Raw genomic sequence first — 23,656 nt, forward strand, 5'->3', positions numbered from 1 at the left:
ATAAAGTCCTTTTAGACTCACCCGGTATAATAAACGAATTAATGTTCTACAAACGACATACGTTATCACTATATTATTAAAATATTCCTTCGAACCGTATAGAATAATTATTGAGTACGTAATATTAATCCAGATTAGATCCCTGAAAAACTCGAAAAACAAACAACAAAAATGGTGACTAAAAATATGTTTTATTTACTCCTAGAAACATTAATATGTAAAAGATAAATAGAGCGATTTAGATAATGTTCAATGTATACCATGCATACAGTGTACCTAATATCACGAAATAATACGAAATTTTGTTTCGGACATACTGTCACAAAGCTTACGTAAAATATTATAAGTATTATAAGGTAGATTTTTGTATATAGTTCATAATGTATTTATAACCAATTATTATTAATACAGGGTATTTTACGTGTTTCCTTCGAAATCGGTAATCAACATTATAATCCAGTATACTACAAATATATCGTTATGATCGTTTTTGTATAAATAGAAGAATTATATAGCAGTAATTAATTGAAAAAAATATTATTATTTACAATTCGTAGTATTGCAATATAATTGTTTGAGATATTGCGGCCAACAATACTCTAATGTCAAATATCAGCCCAAAATAAGTGCACCAGTAACAAACAAAATTTTAAGTTTAATATCAGTCTGTGTGATTTATTATACATAGAACACCAATATGATAATATTTTAGGTAAGGTATTAAAATATCATAAAACTGTGTATTTATAAATATAAAAATAAGATCCGAAACGTTTAAGTTTTACCAGAAACAACTGAAGCTTTAAATGCATGTTCTCAGGTTGAACCACTGGCTAGGAGGTCTGCACCCTTGGGGCTTTCACGTCTGCAATGTTTTTCTCCATGTCATATGCTGCCTGTTGTTTACCAGAGTGGCCCTTAGAGTGGCCAGGCTGCAAACGCCCTTTGCTGCTGCAGCTGGGTTGATTTTTGCCACACACCCTATCCACACAGAAGCGGTAAGTATAGTTAAATATTTCAGAAATAACTATGGTAAAAATAAATAGATATTTAAAAGTTGAATTGAAACAATGGTAGTTTGCAAATTTTGTTGAATGATTAGCAATAATATACTCTGATAGTTTTTATGAATTAAAATGAGAAAAAAATGTGGGTAGAATAAATTCATGGCTATCTTTAAATGGTTCAGTGAAAATGGGCTACTCAATAACCTTGAAATTTCTGGAGGTCTTGTACAAATCATATACCGATTTCGTTCATGAGTATCGTTCTGATATATATATATATATATATATATATATATATATATATATATATATATATATATATATATATACAGGGTGAGTCAGAAATATGGTAAAATATTTTAAGACGTGATTTAAGAGCTAAAAATAAGAAAAAAATGTTATATAAAGGTAGGTCCGGAAACGCTCCATTACTGAGTAATGGCTAGCGAAAGATTTTGCTTTGTTTTCAGTTCACCTGGTGAAATTCAGTGATTTTGAAAGGTTTTGTTCTTACTTTATAACTCAAATAAGATGGATATATAAGGAAAATCACCTGAAAAATCAAATAAAACCACTCTAGAGGTTGTTGTGTGAACGGTCTTTGAGAAAAAGTATCATATTTGCCAAAAATCTAATAACAAAAATACCATCTTAAATGTTTGATGTCAAATAACATTGTTAAATGACCAATAAACAAATTGTTTTTCCTAATACAGATTGTAGAGAATTTAATTCTGAAAACAACCATAATAAACAAAGTTAACTAAATGTGTAAAAAAGTTATGAAATTGACTCCTCACGTATTACACTACACAGCAATTTTTTGCTGTTTTACAATAAGGAATGAGTATCTGATTGGTAACAGCTGGTAATAATTAATTATTTAAACAAAAACTGTTTAAACATTTTAAAATAATAAATAATCAGCTGGGCATTTATTATTAGATGACATACGTTACCTCATTGTTGAACTAAACAACAAACTGTAAAGATACCGTGTGTTTGTGTTAAGTATTTTAACCAGTTATTTTCATCCATTTTATTAGTAATTTTGTGTTGTGTGTTTCATTTATTAAAAATGGAAGGTAATATTCATGTGTATTCAAACTCTGAATTAGCAGACATGCATTTAATGTATAGTTTGGGACGCTGCAATAGTACTGCAGCAAGACGTCAGTTCAAGAGAACTTTCCAAACCGCAGGTGTCCAAGCGCAAGATGTTTGCCACTATTCATCAACGCCTATCTGAAACAGGTTCTTTGAAGTCTTCGGAGCATAGTAATGCAGGCACCGCCCGATCATGTAGGACTGTTGAATTAGAAGAGTTGGTTCTTAATAAAATTTCTGATTACCTGAAAAGAGCACTAGAGAATTGTCACTACAGTTCAATGTCAGCCAATCTAGTATTCGGAGAATACTACACGAATACCAGTTACACCCATACCACTTCCAGCATGTCCAAGCAACTCCATGTCCCAGCAACTCTTTTGCCACAAAACTACGTTCCCCATGTTGTTTTTGTCAATGGCTTCTGTTAAAATGTGCTTATCCAAACTTTTTGAATACAATTTTGTTTACCAATGAGGCTTACTTTACAAGAACAGCTATCATTAACTTCCATAACAACCACATTTGGGCAGACAGAAATACTCATGCTATCAAACCTAATCGCCCACATCAGTTTTCAGTAAATGTTTGGGCTGGAATCTTAGCAGGTCATTTTGTCGTATTCGTGCTTCCTCCCAGGCTTAATGGCGTGGTGTACTTGAACTTTTTAAGAGACGAGCTACCTAACCTGCTTGATGATGTACCTCTGTATTTGCGCCAAAACATGTGGTTTATGCCTGACGGGGCACCTGCGCACTACTCTCTGGCTGTTCGTGGACACCTAAATGAGAGTTTCACAAATCAATCGATGGCCGAGGTGGACCAGTTTCATGGCCAGCAAGATCACCGGACTTAAATCCTTTGGACCTTTTACCTTTGGGGACATTACAAAAAATTAGTTTACTCTTTCCCAATAGATACCATTGAAGAACTCCGATTAAACCTTTCTAATGGAATAGAAACCATTAAGCAGACACCTGGAGTTTTTGAACGGATCTGGAACTTCATGAGAAGACGCCTGAACGCGTGCATTTTGAACAACAGAGGTCATTTAGAGCATCATTTTTAATCTTCTGGTGAGACTTAAAGCGATTGTTGATGTTTATTGTATTTAAAAATAAAATGTTGAACTAAAAATGTTTATTTTACACCAGCTATTACCAATCAGATACTCATTCCTTATTATAAAACAGAAAAAGTTTGCTGTGTAGTGTGATACGTGAGGAGTCAATATCATAACTTTTTTACACATTTAGTTAACTTTGTTTATTATGGTTGTTTTTAGAATTAAATTCTCTACAATCTGTATTAGGAAAAACAATTTGTTTATTGGTCATTTAACAATGTTATTTGACATCAAACATTTAAGATGGTATTTTTGTTATTAGATTTTTGGCAAATATCATACTTTTTCTCAAAGACTGTTCACACTATATATACTGTATATATATATTGAAAGCGTACCATACAATGTAGTTTCATTATGCCACTTATAATTTCGAAAGAAATTAAAATAATTTTGACTATATATAGAAACACTGAAAGAATAATATCAAAGGACTGTTGTATGAAAGATTAAAAAAACAAGTCCAAATACGTTTTCTGGAAAAACCCATTAGGATTGCATGTAACAGGTTTTCCTTATGACTGATAGGTTTTGTATCACGAATGTCATTAAAATTATCACTTGCAAGTTGAGATGTTCCCCAGCGAGGTTGAGACGATGGAAATACTAAACCAGCTTTGCAGTAAGATAATCCTGTCGTTTTTAACACCAATATTATATATTACAGGTTACAAGTTTTTTTGGAGTTTGCAATCGTTAAATACGTTACAAAACGTAATTCATAAAATTTCAAGTATTAATAACACAACACGTAGTAATGTAGGAAAAATTCTAAACATTTATGTTAAAGTCACAAAATAAAACTTTTCAATGTATTCAAAACTGTTCAAATAAAAAAAGTAAATATCATCCGTTGTTTTTAATAATAGCACGGAAATATAAATATAATTATGAAACACAGATAATAAAAATTACATTTGTCAAAGCACTAGATATTTTAAACTAAGATTTAGAGAGCATACTCAAACACCTATATTAAATAAAGATATTAGCATTGAATATTTTTTTAGCTGAATATTTACAAATATCTAAACATTCCTAACAATAAAACATTTCAAGGCTAATATGTTTGATTTTTGTTGTATTTATGACGTAATATAAATATTGACAGATACGGCCAAATACAAAATAATTGAATCGTAAAATGTAAGGGCTTTGTGTGTGTAATGGTAGCACATTCACCCGGCAAGTGAGAGATCCGGGTTCGAGTCCCAGTGGAGCAAGTACTTTTTGCGATTCAATGTTTATTGAAATTAAATGAGGCTATTGCCATTTATACAAATTTAATGTAAATAAAAGTCATTTGACAGGTATTTGGTCTTCCGATCATATGTTAGTTTGGTTATTTAAACGCATATGTGACAGATACGACCAAATACAAAATAATTGAATCGTAAAATGTAACGGCTCTGTGGTGTAGTGGTAGCGCACTCACCCGGCAAGTGAGATATCCCGGCGGAGCAAGTAGGTACTTTTTGTGATTTAATGTTTATTGAAATTATATATATATATATATATATATGTTTTATATATGTTTTTTATATATATACTGTATATATGTATATATGTATATATATATATATATATAAAACATTATATTGTATGTGTATATATATATATATATATATATAAAACATTATATTGTATATATATATATATATATATATATATATATATATAATATGGGGATTATAGCAAAATGCAGGGGGACAGAAAAAATACTTATCAAATTACTGTATAAACTAACAGATAATAAAACTACCATCTATACTAAATTAAATAGACAATCTTACATTAATACAATGCTAAATACTGACTCAAATTGAATAAACCATTCAAATAAAATAGTACATTTTCCTTAAGAAGTAAACAGAAACTCCAAACAATTCAAACAATTTTTCAGATAGAATCCGTTCTCTTTTTTTATAAAACAGAGAATATATTTTCCAGTTCAACATCCCAGAAGGTCAGGGGAAGTTGATAAACTAGCCGCATCGTTTCTAGATTCTTTAATATATTAAAACGTTCGCTGCTTACTGTATATTCCATTCTGCTCAAAACACTGTCGATTGACTGTGAAAATTGTTTATAAAAGATGAATAATAACGGAAATTAGTAAGTTTATTCTACTAGAGTTTATTAACAGTTACATTTTTTGTAATGTGATTAACAATTTTATGAAAAGTAACAATTAGACTTTTAAATAATTATAAAGAAATTATCTTTATTGTACTGTACAAAGTTCATTTTTATACATTATTTCTTTTTACCTGTAGTTATTTCAACAACAAGCAATTACAATTATAAGTTTTATTAATATCTTTAATCTTTTTTCACCTATGAAATTGAAAAAAGTTCGGTAAATGAACTTTAAGTCTTCTAATTCTCCAATAATTGTCAACTCGTAATTATATTTAAATTTATTATAACTGAAACATTTATATTTCTTATAATCAATTAACTCTTATATATTATTTAAACAATTAGCTCTGCAACTCCGTTTAATTCGTCTAAGTCCATGTGGTAAAAACAAATTTTAACATACAAATTCTATTTCAGACAGAGCAATTCCGAATTTACATTCTTTCATTCGAGACGTAACATTATTTAAAACACAATGTTTATGATAAGATAAAAAGATATTTCGATTGCTAAACAGTATATTTTCAGATTTGTATAAAGTGTGAAAGGAAATAATATAAATGTTATGAATTATTGAACCAATACATTTATAATCAAACCATACGGTAACAATCTATCAGAAAACACACTAACACAGCGGCATAAATTTTTTACAGAATTTTAAAATCCATATTATTCTTTGAATCAGAAATGTTTGTGAAATTTTTCGTGGCATATATAATATTAACTAGTCTGTTCCTTATATATTCATTTAGATTGTAATACATTTTCATATTTTTACTAGAAACTTTCTTAAAATCTTGATAGAACGGATGCATAATTAAAGAAGATCTCCAAAAATATATAAATGTTGAACTTTATCTTAAATTATAACTTGGACGGAAAGAACCAATAAAATGTAATGTAATATTTTTTACATTCAAACTATTCATTTTATAAGGATATTTATTCTGAAATATTTTGTCTGTATGTTTGAAAACAAATTATAACATATTTAGAATTGAATACATCATTGTAAATATTTGTAATAACTAATTAATAAGTTCATTCAAAGTTACATGTTACAGTAATTTCTTTCTGTTCAATACATTGCCAAAACAGATAATTAACATTATATTTTAAGCTTCATAATTTTGAAATGTATCAATACTATTTAAAAATAGTTTAAATCTTGTAAATATCTGATTTTACTTCGTTTTTATATCTATGTGGACTGTTTCATCTTTATTTTTTAATGTAATTATTTTATCGTCTTTTAAATACAATGCTACTTTGTTTAGAGTTATTGTATATAATTCACGATTATAATTTTATAAACAATTCATTCATTGAATTTGTGTATACATTTTTTATCTAAGATTGAAAACATCTTACAACTACTCATATTTTTGTTTTATTAAAAAAAAACATTTCAATTCCTTAAGTTTGATTAATTGAATTTTTATTTTTGCATAATTACGTTTTCAATATAAATCTTCACATTTTTCAAAACATTTCACAACTCAATTCATTTTTAAATTTTCCTGCAAAATGTAAAGTTTATTTTCTTTGCTTGAAGCACTGAAGATTCTTCATTTCAAATTTTAATAGTATATCTATTTAAACAATTTTCCATATATTTTTCAAAAACTGATTTGTTCATTACCTCATATAAATCTGTTTTTAAATTTTATATTAATATTTATATAATGTTTCATATATGGTTTTTGATCAAATCCAATAACTCTTAAAATTTCTTTAAATCATTCGTGGTTCTAGATAATATTTTAACTTTCACGAATGAATGACATAACATGTTTTATTAAGAAGAGTTGTGCATAATTTATTTTCATAATGATCTCTAGCAAGTGGTAGATTTTTATGAAATTCGTGTAAAATTGTTAGATACTCTAGATCTACTTGAAGAATGTATTCATCAGATTCATCACCAGTAAGTTCTTAAATTGTTTGTTTCTAATATTTAATTGTGTCAATTTAAGGAATCAACCATTTTATATTATGGTATAGTAAATTGTCTGAACGTGCCCAACCATAAATATTATTTGCACAAACATTATGATAATATCAGTATCATTTAAGTATTTATTATTTACGTAAAAATATATTTGTATAAACCGAAATTCCAATATCTAATCTCATTTTCAATAATAAAACATACATTAGTCATGAATCATGTGTGGTACTGCAAAAAACTTGTAAATGTTATCTTAATTTAGGAAGCAGTACATCAGAGGAAAAATTTCTCTTCCAGGTATAACTATGGGAATATTTAGTTTATTACATGTTTTATAGAGCTGTATTCCATCCTTGAGTAGTTGATGTAGCATTTTATCATAAATAAACGGACTGTAGAGTTTTTAGGTAGAACCATGTTACGTCACCTACCAAAACCTTTTTCAAGAGTCTGTAATTTGTATAGGCCATATTTATAACTATTTCCGTCGAATAATAATCACCGAAAATAATCACCGCCACTTCGTGTAGTTATAGAGTAACATATTATGGACCATGCATTAACAAATGTATTTAAATCATGTTCAAATCATCATAAAGCTAAGCTATCCATAATTACTCGACTGCCTGTTTGCATAATTGTCTCATTTAAATATCCATCGGAAATTGGAAGTGTTCGTCACTCATATACTGTAGTACTGTTTTGTACTTTCCATTGTTAAAATATTCATCCGTATATATTTTCTACAGCATTCCTAAGAACGCAAAGATAATCACTCAAACAATATAGAGAAATGAGAATTGGTTTGCAAATACTAAGATGTTATTTAAAATTGTAACTAATAGCCAAATTATTTTGTCAGAAACGACGTGCGGCTTTTAACTGCATTAATGGAAATGATCGGCGCATTCTCTTAGCAGTGATTCCATTTGGTAGAGAAGTTTGCCGTAAAGTTAACTCCAAATTTAATACAGGAATTAATGATATTTTGATGACCACTCGAAAGAGGATATCATCCAAACTTTACAAACTATTTGCAGGAGAAGAAAAATTCCGTTAAGCAGACTCCAAATTAAGTTAATAAATTAATGTAAATTTAGCCAATCATTCCAATGAGGAGAAATGTTTAGGTAAGTGAACTATAAATAAAATACATGAATTAATTAATATTTAGATAACCATTAGCAAGAGGGGAAATGTTACGTTAAGCGGATTTCAAATCTAGAGATTAATTAATATTTAACGGAGTCGTTTATATCGTTTTACTTTCATTATTTTATATATATAATATATATATATATATATATATATATATATATATATATATATATATATATATATATATATATTACACTCAAACACCGAATTCGGACAATGTCCGAAATTTTTTACTCACTCCGCGATGTGGACAACGTGAATTACCCACGTCGCGTATTGAGCATTTTTTTCGGACATTGGCCGAAGCGAAATACCCAGAACGCGTTGTGGGTAAGCGAAAGTACTCAAGAGACGAAATAAACACGTTCATCGGAGATTGAGCAAAACCATAATACCCATAACCCGACGTGGGTAATCTAATTTGCCCACGTCGGGTTGTGGGTATTTGTAATTTGCGCAAACGCCGAAAAGCCTCCAAACACAACCATACCATACCCTACACTAATTCCATTATAACAAGTAAAATAAAATCAAATTTTCCTTGAAATTCCATTTATTTCAATCAAAACAAAAACTAAACAGTAAAATACAAGTATCTTATTATTGAAAATAGAAAAAAAAAGTTATTTTTCACACATGTACCACTTTCAATGTTTATTAAAGTTCTTTTCAGAAAGTATTCACTTTACTTGTTAGCACAAGAAGTGCTACCGTGACATTTAGAATTGCATTTTAAATTTGATTTTACACATTTGCAAGATCTGCCCGAACACTTCTTCTTGCATCCACATCTGATGAAACCTTGTTTGGACCCGGATGACTTCATTGCTTCTTTACGGACATTGAGCTGTTCATCAGGTACATCGATGTTATTAATAAATTTATTAGGAGCTACCTGGAACTGGTTTCTGGAAAACTGTTTGTCAAGAACTCCATGCTTTGTACCAAGGGTATAGGAATCATCGTTCTTATTTATTACAACAGCCATTACATTTCTTGGAGCTAGTCGGCCCCGGTCGACATCAGGAATGTTTACCAAAACGTTATCGCCGACTGAGACTGGAGTTAATTTTCTTTCAGTACGCTTTAACATTTTGGCTGCCTGACTTTTCAATGCAGTTACACAGTTTTCTCGTATTGTGTCTATGGCAGATTTTCTTGAGCAAAGAGTGCACAAAGGTAAGCCTAGGTCTTCGTTATTTAAAACTTCATAATGTATGTGCTGACCACATTCAAAACAGCTGTTTGCTTTGTCACAATCTATTGCTTTGTCACAATCTATTGCTTTGTCACAATCTATATTACAGAGTGTTAAGTTATCGCTGGACATAGTTTCTTTTTCTACGTGTTCATTGTTTTCTACAGTCCTTGTCAAAATCTCCGAAGCATCTTCATCCACAGCATTTATTTCTTCGTTGTCTTCTTCATTAAAACTTTTTTCAAGCTTAGAGAACTCTCCTTCTAGTTCTTCCTCAGTAGTTATTTTTTTTACGACGTCGGCTGTCAAAGGGGAATCTAATAATCCATTTTTTCTGTGGTGAACCAAACATTGCCTCATAAGGGGTTCTCTTGATCCCACTGTGGTAACTGTTGTTCTTAGTATTCTGAATGATCCTGAGACCATTTGCCCATCCTGAGGTGTTGTTATCAGTCATCCAAGCCACAAGACTATCTCGAACGTCTTGATTGGCCCGTTCGACAGACCCTTGACTCTGCGAGTGTCTTGGTTTTCCATGTACTAGTTTTATGGCACTCCATTTACTGGCTAGGTTCTCGATAACCTGAAAACCGTACCATTACCATTACAAAAATACTAAATTCTAGGGTGGAATCTTTTCACTACAGTAATTTGTTTTTACCACTTACCCGGTTACAAAATTCCCGTCCATTATCACTGTGAAGTATGTATGGAGCCCCAAATAAGCAAAATATATCCAAAAGGATGTCGGATACTTCATCAGCAATTTTAGTTTTCAAGGGACGTAGAACAACAAACTTGGTGAGATGATCTTGATAATTAAGGATAAACTTGTATTCGCCGTCAGGCTCTGATTGCATATCAATTAGATCCACCTAAAATACAATAAAAATACATAAATCGACTCAACATAAATGTTATGTCAACTATACCATATACCTCATTATAACAACTGCCAGTGCGTAATACGCTTAGGTATTTGTCAGCAAAGGAGAAACTGTTTTATTTAGAGAAATGCTATGATATCTTACCTGGCAGCGTGAATTTAATGCTGTCATAATGATGGGTTTAACAACCAGCCCTTTACTTTTTGACTTTTTCTTAAGTGCGCAAGGTTCGCAAAGATCCAAATATATTTTAATTACCTCCCTGGTAATGTTACAAAATTTCTTTTTTAGCTCGGCTTCCATAGCTTTTTCTTTTTTATGACCAACTCGTAAGTGAGCTGAATGAATTGTGTCATACATTTGATCAATGCGACAGAAATATTTTATATCTGTCATTTCTTCAGTTGTTTTTTCAATCAACATTTCTTTATCGCCAATGTTTATGACATCAAACCGATTGATTCGGCGATAATCTTTAGACATCAAGGACTGACCATTTTTCCTCTTCTGTTTTGCCTCCTTTACTTCGCTGATAATTTCTTCATAGCGTGGCTCCTCGATAATAAAATTTCGACTTGTGAGACCATTCTTCTTGGACATCAGATCTTCCAATTTACTGTGAAATGATTCCTTCATTTCAAACAAAATCACAAAACACAACAGCACTTTAAAATAAGTCAACACACGCCACTTACGCACAGAACAAAGAAAAACTGCTTGTGTATAACGACAGTGCACTAATGTCAATGAAAATAGACAGTAGGCCTATTTGTTGCTAACAGTGACGATAGTGGGGGGGGGGGGGGGCGCATGTCTCGACCTGCACGTCTGGACTGTGGGAAACGGATTTCGGCGTTTGCGCAAATTACAAATACCCACAACCCGACGTGGGCAAATTAGATTACCCACGTCGGGTTATGGGTATTATGGTTTTGCTCAATCTCCGATGAACGTGTTTATTTCGTCTCTTGAGTACTTTCGCTTACCCACAACGCGTTCTGGGTATTTCGCTTCGGCCAATGTCCGAAAAAAATGCTCAATCCGCGACGTGGGTAATTCACGTTGTCCACATCGCGGAGTGAGTAAAAATTTCGGACATTGTCCGAATTCGGTGTTTGAGTGTAACATATATATATATATATATATATATACACATATGCCATCGGTATATTTAACAAAAAGGTCTTATATTACGTTTCGAGGATTCAAACCTACCCTCTTCTTCAGGTATCAAAAAAGTAATACATAAACATACGCAAAAAGACTTGTGTGCATAAGAAGTGCCTGTAACGGAATGCCTCTCAGTACCTAACTCAATAACTACATAATACCTAACTTGATCACCAACAACATGAAGTCTAGTCTGGAGAGAATGAACCCAAATTATGCTGGTGAAAGAAGAACTCAAACAACATTTTTGTAAACATGTAGAGTGCATATCAGTTTTGTCATCATTTATTTGACTTAAATGGAACTATATAATATTCCGCATGAAATCAGTTACAACAGTTTAAAAGAATTGTAACTTAAATTTGTGTTACCTTAATCGTTTTGTACAAGTTTTATTAATAATAATGATCTGAATTTATGCGAGAAATTAAATATAATATCATACTATAGCGTCTGATTCAGAGAATAAGGAGGGTGATGTATTAATAATGAAATAATTTATTGTCTAAAATATAAAACAATGCTACTTTGTTTGTTACCACTACTCAACTTATAAACAAGCAAATGTATAGTGATTTCAAATAATTATCAGTACTCAAAATGAAATGATTAACAATCGTCTAAACCTCACGTAGAAATCAACGTAAAGGGATTTTTAAATTAAAGTATTTGCTAATAATAACGATGCATCAATGTTTCCAATTTATTTTTAAATTATATTTGAGACCTAAGTATTTTTGACAAAAAATCAATTTAAGGTTAATATTGAATCTTATAACATGAAAAATCAAAACATCAGTCTTAAAACATCTATCGTGGCTTTTAAACATACTATCCAGATGTTTACATAGAATGGATTATTTTCAAAATGGAAGAATACTAAAAAAGGAAGGGATTTTGAACAGGAATGAATGATTTCAACGGATATTTTGTTGATGTGTTAGTTACAATAGGTAATGAAGTTCTGTACTGCTGTTTTAGTAATTTTCAGGTGGCAGACCTTGTGTTTATCAGTGTCCAGCCATGATAGCTGGCTCAATTGAGTTTTTGGTCCAATATGTCTTACTTACAAAGTTAAGGGGAGTTGAAGGCCCCATTCCCGCCCATGTTAAAAGTAAGAATTTTAGGAACACATATCTGGGTAACCATAGCAACTAACAGCATGAAATTTTTTATGCTTATTTTTTGCATCATAATAAGTAAAATAAACTACAATTAGCTTGATAGGTAATATAACTTGAAAATTATAAATTTTTTTTAATCGCAAATTTTTTTCAAACATTTTTCATATTATATATATTTTTTTCTAGTTGAAGAATTTTATTCATTGTAGTTTATCTTGTACATTACATATATACAAACAGCCAGTAAAAATTTCAAAGCAATAACTCTACTAGTACCTGAGATAATGGTTCCTAAAACTAAAAAATGCAACTTTCGGAAAACGACATAAATGTAAAAAATCAGCTTATTATTGTGAATATTTTACCTTAAAATCCACCTGGGCAGTATTGAGAGGATGCTCCTTCTTCTTCTTCTTCAAGTTTCTTTCTTCTTTCAGCAATTCTGGATTCTTTGGTTGCATCCTGTGCTGCCCGTTGAGCCTTTTGAAGTCGAACCTCATCAGCTTTTTTCAGCGCCACAACAGTGTTTATACCGTAGTTAACAATCCTTCTTTCAAAACATTTAATCTACCTAAGTTTCCATCATTGAATGTCAAGATTGCATCAAATACCCCTATTTCTAAAGTTTTTCTTCCAACAAATACATTCTTAGGTATTCTACTCCAGACTATATTGTTGAAAGACTCGTTAACGTTTTGGGTTTTTCCATGTAGACATTTTTTAAGGAGACTAGGATCAGCCAATGATTGAAAAATAGGTTTTATAACTTCCATTACTGCAACAGGAACTGTATTTTTATGCTTGAAGTCTTTTTTTTCATAAACAGCTTTATTGTACTTGCACCAAGTTTCCGGTGCAGGTGGACATAGCTGATGGCTCGGGTGTTCATCCGTAGAGATGTAATGGAAATATATGGACCATACAGAACGTTTCATTTTATCCAAACTATTTACATTAGCTCTAATTGCATTGCCATAATATGACTGAAATTTATCAATAACTTTATCTGTAAGTCTACCTACTCCTTTTATAGATTTACCATCTGACAGAGGTTTACCGCCAAGCCTTGCTTTTAATTTTCGCAGCCTTGTGCCCATTCTCTTGGAAATATGCCCTATACATTCAAGCTTCTCAACAGGGGTGTCGTCGCCATAAGGATTATCTTCCACTACAGCCAGATGAGCCTTAGAGTCGCCGTCACCTAAAAATTGTACATACCGTACGCCACGCGTAGGTATCGATCGTCGACAAACTGCAACAGCAGCCACGCACTCCATGCCGCCACTTGTCCCCTCATAATTTTTTAAACAATTAGGTTCATGACTTTTTATTTTACCTTCGTTGCCTTTTGTTTTTTCACATCCACTGCAGTACTTTGTCAAAACTTCCACATCCAACACTTTTCCGGTATCAACACTCGTAACAGTACAACACGCATTTTTGGATACGAATCCTCTCTTTTGCCACGTTCCATCAAAAGCAATTGGAATGTCTGTACTATTTTTTTTCATCTTTATCATCTATATTCTCATTTATTGCTTCTAATGTGGCATTTTTCCTACAACTATCAGTAACAGTAGCTAAAGAGTTTCTGAGAGTATTCGTATATTTACTTACATAGGTGCAAGGCGAAGGCAAGTTCAACATTCCGCACAAAAGTTTTCCAGCTTCTGGCCCCTTTCCAATGCACCGCAAACCATAAAACATTCTTAGATTGATATCAAAAGTATTATTTTTATCAATAAAATTAGAAGAGTAAAATTCATGACTAAATGTGCAGTCATCATTTGTACACTTTAGAACTAAATTACTTGCCAGCCCATTACGCTTTTCTATATCGTCTTTTATCAAAACGTCAGATCCACACTCCTTACAAGCTACAAAGTTAGAAAAAACTGAACACAAAATGTTGTATGAAATTAATAAGTTTCTATCTGAAGCATCAAAGCTATCATAAGTATCTAATTTGCCTACAATTTTCTTTTCAGCAGAACTGATGACTGAAGGCCTAGGCCTAACCTCAGTCTCTGCTTCCTGTCTTGGATTAGCATTTGTAAACCTGTTACCGTGAAACTTAGGTTTTTTTATTTGCACTCTCGGCATATTTACAACTAAACTCTAAAATATTTCACTATTATAAATAATAAACACAAACAACAACACTTTGTTTACCTTTCTCACTGACAAACCAGAAAACAACAGTAAACAATACTAGGTTAGTCTAAGCAGACAAGAAAAACAGCAATAGACAACAAATAATATGCAGTAAGTGTTGCCAACATTGATTTTTCTTCAACCTTTACTCTTCACTTTGAGTACTATGCAAAGTGCAAACAAATACAGAAATAATTATCGTCAATAGAAGTTGGTGAAAGCTGAACTGGTCGCAAATTGGCTATGCAGACTATTTTATAAAATTAAATAAAAAATACTTAGAACAACTTTTATAGGCCATGTTTGGCATCAAAATGCAAAGAAAGATACAGAGAACAAATTTAGCTAAAAAAAATTGTTTTGTTATTTTTTGACCCTTCGACCTTCAACTCCCCTTAAGTGCACTGTACGTGAACTAAATGCTCACGTGTACAACCAATAATAATATATCATAGTAATACATTTAGTTTAATTATCATACATATTAAATATTTTAAAGGCACTTTAAGGGGGTTGCATAACTCTATACCTCTTTCATGACAATTTAGCTTTTTTGATGTTGCGATTACTCATAAAATCATTTATTTCCACTTTTGTATTAAATGTAAGCCTTTTTAGTACTTCTAACAAAATATTTTTTCGATATATATATATATATATATATATATATATATATATATATATATATATATATATATTATATTTTTTTCCGAAACATAAAAAAATAACTTATTATTTTATTACATTTTAATTTTTTAAATACCAAAATCTTAGAGATATTTTTACCAAAACAACTCAGTAGCTTTCCACTGCCTTACTAAACAATTGGTAAAGATTTATCTTAAAAACGTTTTGCATACGGTATTAAATGCATTAAAAAAGTAAGCCTTCGGAAAACCTAGATTTTGTAAAGCAATTGCTTGTTTTGGCTTCTACCGCTGCCTCAAGCTTCCGCTTAGCAGTGATGGCCTTCTGCTTGGCTTTTTAAATAATTGCTGGGCTTCACGGTCACTTTTTTGGATACGGTATATGTCTAATGCCTTCATTACTGTAGTACAAAATCTTTAGTAGATTGCATTTTACAATACTACCCTCACTGTAGGTTGCTACGGCCTCATCAATACCTAAGACTAGAGTGTCAAACTGTATAAAAGTGTTTTTGGGTATTCCGTTCCATATAATATTATTCACCGATCCAATTTGATTTACAAAAAAAAGAAAAAATACTTTATAAGTCATCAAACATAACCTATGTGATGAATAAACAACAAAACCAGGTGTTTCTTACCATTATTTTCAACTGGATGTGCTGCTAACTACTTAAAAGTAAAATCCAATAACTATGTTAAAGTGTTACTATATCAATTGTAAAAATGACAGCGGAGCTACAGAAATCATCAAAACTCATCACTGCACTTTATAATCCAAAACAAATTTATGTCATGGTTCTTTTACCTAATATAAACGCAGATTTATAAAAAAGCAAAATACATGAATCTAATTTTTCTGATTTTCGAGGTACACAACCCACTTAACGTAGTAAGTAGTCTCGTATGGTTAGTTATCGTCGATTTCTGTCTCTCTGGCCCTTAAATTAATTTATCATCATTTCATAAGTAATTATTAAAAGTTTTGAATATTAGAGTTGGGGTGCAGCCTTCATTTTAAAATTCTCTTTAATATACTTAATTGTGTCGTCTTGTTTGAAGCAATAGGAGGGATTACATGTTGGGAGCTTGTATGGCAAACTGGGGATGTTTGTGTACACTCTCAGGTTCGTCGTGTTGGGAGCGTACATATTTAATAATAGAGAGGGGTCAACCCTAATTACTCAAGTGAACAGATTCCACCATAATGGTATAGTCTCCCATAGGAGGATATATATATATACAGGACTATGTCACTGAATGTCTTTATACCACTTAAGTAAATTAACACATCCGTTGTTCAAAACATGATTTTTATTGATTTTGAAGTAGGGATATTTTAAAATACATCTTTTGTAAATGTATCTTTTAGAGCGGTAAGAAATTGATCTAAATTTAATATTTTTTATTGGTTCATACTAATATATTAATACCAACACAAACGCACTCATGTATAAACTTAAAAAAAAGAGGGAAATAATAATATAAATTCAATTCAAAGCGCCTTTTTAGTAAAAGACACTACAAGACGCTTTTATGTAGAGCGTTTTTGGTTACATCTGTTTTACAGAACTATCACCATTAAAGTTTATAAAAGTAATGATTAAAATTTTTTTAATATACATAAGATAGTAAAATTGTAAAGAAATTTTTAATTCTATATAGGTTTATACAAATGATCCTTAAGTCTTAACTTAAAATGGTCACCTTTAACCTCTTTTAGAAGGGCATAGTAAAACGTAGGGCAAAGTAGGAAAATCTTTTTCTACCAATTTCTAGCGTCACCTTAGAAAGTGAAGCTGATTATCCTGTCTTGTTCCATGAAGAGTGACCTCTCTCCAATCCAATCTGTCTGATACATAGTATTTCCCTACCAGATTAACCAGCCAATAGTGTAGCACCATACACACGGCTTCCATTTGCATCAAACTAGCAGCGACGATAGACCGATACATGATATTGTCTTCTCACGTTACATACATAACACACGGCAGTAATCTGTAACGTTTGAATGCGATCCACATAGCCACTCGAGATTACTGTTGCAGTATGCTGGAAAGAAATCATTTTTAGATTGAATAAAATAATGTTCAAATTTACGTATACGTATGTATCGGTACATACCCATAATTCTTAGCAATGCTTTCCTACAGATATGTGAAATGTTCTGTAAATGTGAGGTTACTGTCTATCATGACTCCAACAATTTTACAATATAACTTACTTTCAATACTAGGTTTGCTAGAATAAGTATCCACATTTCCATACCATGCTTCATACCACTAACTTACATAATCAAGATCATAGTTGAGCCTAGCATTGTTTTAGTTTCATACTTTAAATGAAGCTGGCGGTCATCGACATATGGATTTACTCCACTACATTGGATAAAAAATTGAAAATATCTTATTTATAGAAAGATAGGTATCTCTTATTTCTAGCTGAAAAAATAAATATACTGTATTCAACTTTGTTATTTCGTACCCGTCTCCAAGGTAAGATTTTACACATCCGATTGCTGCCTCTTCAAAGCAGAAATCCTAGCTTTGAAAATATTAAAAATGTAGCTCATCGAGTCAAGCGTTTGGGAATAATCTAGCACGACTTAATAACTAGATTAGCTGCGCTTCCCTCCATCTCTCGCAGCTCTGTGTTTCCGGGAAGGAGCGAACGATGCCAGCTTCCAGGTTTGTGAAAACTCTCCAGTTATTGAAGATTCACTAATTAGGTTTGTTATTGCTCCAATTTCAAAAGTACTTGTGGTGTTAATCATGTCTATATTAACACCATTACTACCAACTGCTCTGGAAGTGATCTCATCCAATGCCGATTGTACTTCGTACTCACTCTCTTGTTTAAACTCATGAACTCAAATGCGTTTTTAAGTATTGTCTCGTTCGTTCAACTTGTAAAGCAAATTAGATTCTTTATTTGCTTTAAAATATGATCCAAAAAATATGCATTTATTTCATTAAATTCAAGATCAATTGGGAATTCAAGGTCTTAATTACATACAACACCGATAGGTGACATACAATAGTCTCGTTTTTATAAAAAATGTGTTGTACTTTGCAGCAACGCAAAACTTAATAATTTATTAGTGAACTTTCCTTTTTAATACCACTAAAAGACAATATCTAAGACATTACACTAATAAGATGGCAACATTTATTTGCTATTGAAATGATCAAAATATCTAATTTTAACATCCCATAATAATATAGACAGGACGAATGCTGCAAGATTATTGTACCTAAAATAGTTAACATGGTAAAAGAAATCATCTAAAATTGTTTTTAATATAATTTTTGAGTAAATAACGATAAGCAAGTAAATATTTTGCCAAAAACCATTAACAAAAAAGAGCGTATGGAGGCCAGCAACTAAAAGATTAAAAAGAAAAGTAACCTTGGCAACAAATATGTAACACAAATAAGTGACAGTATGCAGGCTACTAAAATATAACTGAATACTTTAATATTTAGTGCAACACAGTTTTCCTAAGAGAAATCTAGCACCCACATGAGAGTCCAAAGATTTAAAAACTTCGTTGTTAAATAAATAGTTCTTACTACGAACTACGAAATTTTACAATCAAAGCGATTAGCAAAGGAGTAATATTTTAACGAAAATATAACATATAATAAATCGTCTTTAATTTGAAAGTCCTTTAACGCCAATGAAGAACAAGTAAAATAAGCAATAAAAGAAATATAAGGAAAGGAATTAGGTAGTGGCATAATATATATTTTAATTGTTAAAGCTTTGAGTTCATATTTAAACAGTACCATCAGGCGCCATCAAAAATCATATGAATATATTATACTCCTATGAAAAGTATCCGGTCAAAAGGCAATACACGTAAGGCCTTCTTGTATTTATTCAGAAGTATAGTAGACTATATACACATAATTTAAAAAGTAAAAAAGATTATGGTTAATTCACAATCTGAAAATCGTGAAATACTGTTAGGAAATTGCATTATTATGGTTTTGGTGTAATTTTAAGAAAGTTTACGAAAAAACCATAAAGTACACAATCTGTACCTTAGACGTACGCGTCAGGATACAGAATTATGTAGCGAGTCTGCTGACCCTCAACTTAAACAGAGGGGTGAGTCTCAGGAGATCTGCCTTGGGTCTGTGCTGTTTAACGTGTAAACTTCTGATTTCCCTGGGCATGGGCAATGTTGCACAATTCATCTCTGTGCAGGTGATTGTCGGTTGCATCTTTTTCATGAGGTAACAACAGGATTTCGAAGTATCCCATTGTTATATTTGACAAAAATGGAACTTTACGTTTCGAGAATTGGGCAGTGTCCAAATGAAGTTTTGCATCAGAACTAGTTGTATCATTTATTTGTTTTGTATGTTTATCATCTTTTGACAGCCTAATATTCTCAGATATATGTTTGAAATTTTGACACACAACTTATTCTTTTGCAATTCTTTACTCTGGTGAGTTCATATACCAATTTGTGAAGGCTTAACATTAGAATCAGGGATTTTTAAACTTGAAGAAGAGATGAGATTCAAATCCTCGGAACATAGTAATATATTTTTAATAACAATTCTATAACCCGTCCAAATCAGCCATTGTCAATAATTTTGTCCCTATAACTTGTAATGTAGTAGTTGTTTTATGTAACTAACTTTGACCTTAACCAGTAAGTGCAGCTTGTAGCCAAAATCTGTTACAGTGTTTGTAAATGAGAAGTAAGTCATAGGTTGCCGATGGTTTAATCGGCTTTCTAAGAAAAGACTCTCGGCGTCATGATAGATGGCGATCTCATTTACTGTTTCCACGTCACTAACGCTACTCAGAGTGCGTTAGGAGTTCGGGAAAATTAAGATTAAGAAGTTTGTGAGTCCACTAGGCTGCAGGTGATGGAGCGAAGATTTTACCTCTTTTATCCAGTATGTCTAAGTAGTATCTAAGAATGAAAATGAATTCACAAGACCGTCATTTTAGTGTTTAACTTATTTATTCCTGTAATCTCAATACAATGTTCCCAATGTACGCTTTTAATTGTTTAATGTTCAAAAAAGTACATAAGTTATTTATTTAGACGTCTTCCAACGCAGCGCCATGAGGAAAGATAACTATACTAAATGTATGTATACAGCATGAAATACAACAGATATCTTAGCGTTGGATTGAAATCAACCGTTACTTTCAGTTTGGGACGCCATGTTAGAGTTATTTTTAAATCTTTCATAAAAAAGAGGCGCGTGGCGTATATTGTTATATTATCATTGTATTTTGAGTTGGATGCCGTAAATATTTTTATATCCATATTTGAATTATTATTATATGACGGTATCGTGTATATAAAACTTGTTTTACCACGATTTGGTTAATACGTTTTTGAACGAAATAAAATAACCAACAGTTGTTGCCCCGTACAATGTCTGCAAACTAGTCATGTATAAGACAGATTAAGGATGTTGAGTTTCCTGCCTGGACGTATACAATACCAGACATCTATAGCGATTCTAACTTTGAGTGTGGAAAAGTACCTTAAGATGTCCTTAATATATAACTTTATAAGAACCAGGTAATGTTATGATTAATTACTTAAAACATTGCATTTATTAACTAAAAAATGTATTGATTTAGGGACTATTCTATTACTCTAAATGAAATAGTTTTGAGCTGGTAGGATTTAACTCGCGGCTGGAAAATGTAATTTAATGTCTACCGGATTAATCTCACTACTTATGGATGTGATTAATTATCTCAGCCACATTTAAAATAATATAGAAATAGTTTTATTATGATTTTTTTATCACAGTGAATCCAATATATGATTAATTTGTTACATACGGTATATCAGTGTGGTTTATTTCGTTCTATGTGTCCGTGGACTCACTTTCGATATTAGAATCATGAACTTCAATATCTTTACTGTTAATGATTGACCGATGTGCATAAGCAGTAGTGTCATTTACAAGTTAACGAGAACGTAATTTACCACATCACTAAAAACCCAAAATAAATGGCTTTTTTATTTAAAGATTCCATAAAAGCGTCAAAGCTTCTGACGTCCACCTGGTGGGGTTCCGCCGCGAGTTGATAAACACTTAAGGATATTTAAGTTTAATGTTCAATCATATCCAAAAAGCTCCGTTTTCACCACCGAAAAAAATAGTGCAAAGCGCCCTTTAAGCATATGTCACTTTATAAGTCGGGACTGGAAGGCTGTAGTTGCGGCTGTTTTGATTGGTACTAAGACGCAATGTTTTTTTTCATATCTTCCTCATGTAGGCCATCAGTTTCTTAAGGACCTTCAACAACGATCGATTCCCAGCTTTTTTTGCGGTTCAAATCTTGACTGAATTTCAGAATTTAAAAAATGAGAAAAAATCAGTAGAGAATAGTATGACATACTTCTTAGACTCATCAACTAGTGAATTACTTTTCATGTTTTCCTTATAAAATTTATTATATACCCTCATTGAAGTACTATAAATTGTAAAGTAATTTCTTTGTAAAATATCCGGTATCCGGAATCTACGAAAGTGCGTTAGCAGTAGCGTCAGAGCCCCGCTATACTTATAGACTAGAAATTAATACCGTACCGTACTTCTGAGTTTAGAACGCAACATCGTAGCTTTGGTCACAGGAAAGAAGAAACTTTCACTTCTAAGACTTGCAAAATATATAAATGTGTAAAATATTTAGATTTCCACATTATAAATATTTGTTTTCTTTATGAAGTAATGTAAAAATCATCGTTATTTCTTGTATTTTATTAAAAAAATTTTCTATTTCTTAATTTTCTTGGAGTAGTATTGGAAAAGAAATACCTTTAAATATATACTTTAAAATATACAGAAATTGAAAAAAGACATTTATATTTCCATATTTGTAGCATAAGTCTCTAGTAATAAATATCTCGTCCTCATATAACAGTATATTTACAGGTGTTAAACTCAAACACTGTTTTCACCACCAGCCTTAACAATACTAAGAGACATCATGTTGACAATATATTATTTTTATTACACTCTTTAACCGTCACCTAAATCCTATATAACTGAATGTGATACATTGTAAGAAATCTTTGTGGTTACACTGTGGTTTTATTTTTAATTAGATCAGCCATTTGTAAAATAAATTCAGTAAGACCTCCAATCAGGCTGTGCCTTGGAGGAGTCTATTTCTCATAATTAGGCTATATTATATTATGCATTGTACTTGAAATATATTAATTTTATAGGATCTGCTTGGCATTGTTTTAATTTTATTGTTATGTATGTTATGTATTGTATTGTGCCAGTGTACAATGTTCAGAATGATTTATAACATATTTGTTGTTTTGAGAAATAAATTTATTATTATTATTATATGAGCCCTTGTTGTAGGTAACGGGCATCGTTGGCCGAGCCGATGTTTTGGCGTGTGTCTTCTTCCTCCTGTCCTTCCTAGCTTATCATGAGTGAGTGATCTTTTAGTAGTTGACTTTTTCAATTTTGGCGCAAAGTGAAAATTGGTTTTTATTCGCAAATTGTTAATAACTTTTGTATTGATACTGATTATTGTACGGATAAAAATATTTAAAAGTAATCAAATAAAAAAATATCTCCATAATCATAGATGTATTTTAAACTATGCAATTTAATATAAACTATTCATCTTAAGTCATACATTTACAGTAGATTTAAGGTTATTAAACATTTTGAAAATGCAACAAAAGTTGTTTTCTATTAATATTAGGGCTTACTATAGACTAATATTAAAAATACACACAAAAATAAACTTTCTATAGTCTTTATCTTTCAAATGCTATGATTATATTACTGTCCTCGTAAATTGTAATTATTTGTTCCATGTATATCTTAATAACAATACATTTTAAAATAAAGCTAATTTTGGAGTTTCAGTTTATATTGCCATTAATATAAACCTGTATCATCAATCATACATATGCTCTCTTAAAATTTATAACATTTAATTGCTTCCTTGGTTTCTTATTGTCT

At 31.3% G+C, this 23,656-nt stretch overlaps 1 protein-coding gene across 1 annotated transcript in view; it reads left to right on the forward strand.

Moving 5' to 3' along the window:
• LOC124369241 (protein O-mannosyl-transferase TMTC1-like) overlaps window positions 1-23,656 on the forward strand; it is a 172,710-nt gene that overhangs the window by 93,700 nt on the left and 55,354 nt on the right. The window contains exons 2-3 of the mRNA XM_046827129.1: window positions 821-998; window positions 23,042-23,115. Coding sequence (XP_046683085.1) covers window positions 821-998; window positions 23,042-23,115 — 252 coding nt within the window. The remainder of the gene's footprint in view (window positions 1-820; window positions 999-23,041; window positions 23,116-23,656) is intronic.

Source organism: Homalodisca vitripennis, chromosome X, assembly GCF_021130785.1.
Source record: "Homalodisca vitripennis isolate AUS2020 chromosome X, UT_GWSS_2.1, whole genome shotgun sequence".
Taxonomy (NCBI): domain Eukaryota; kingdom Metazoa; phylum Arthropoda; class Insecta; order Hemiptera; family Cicadellidae; genus Homalodisca; species Homalodisca vitripennis.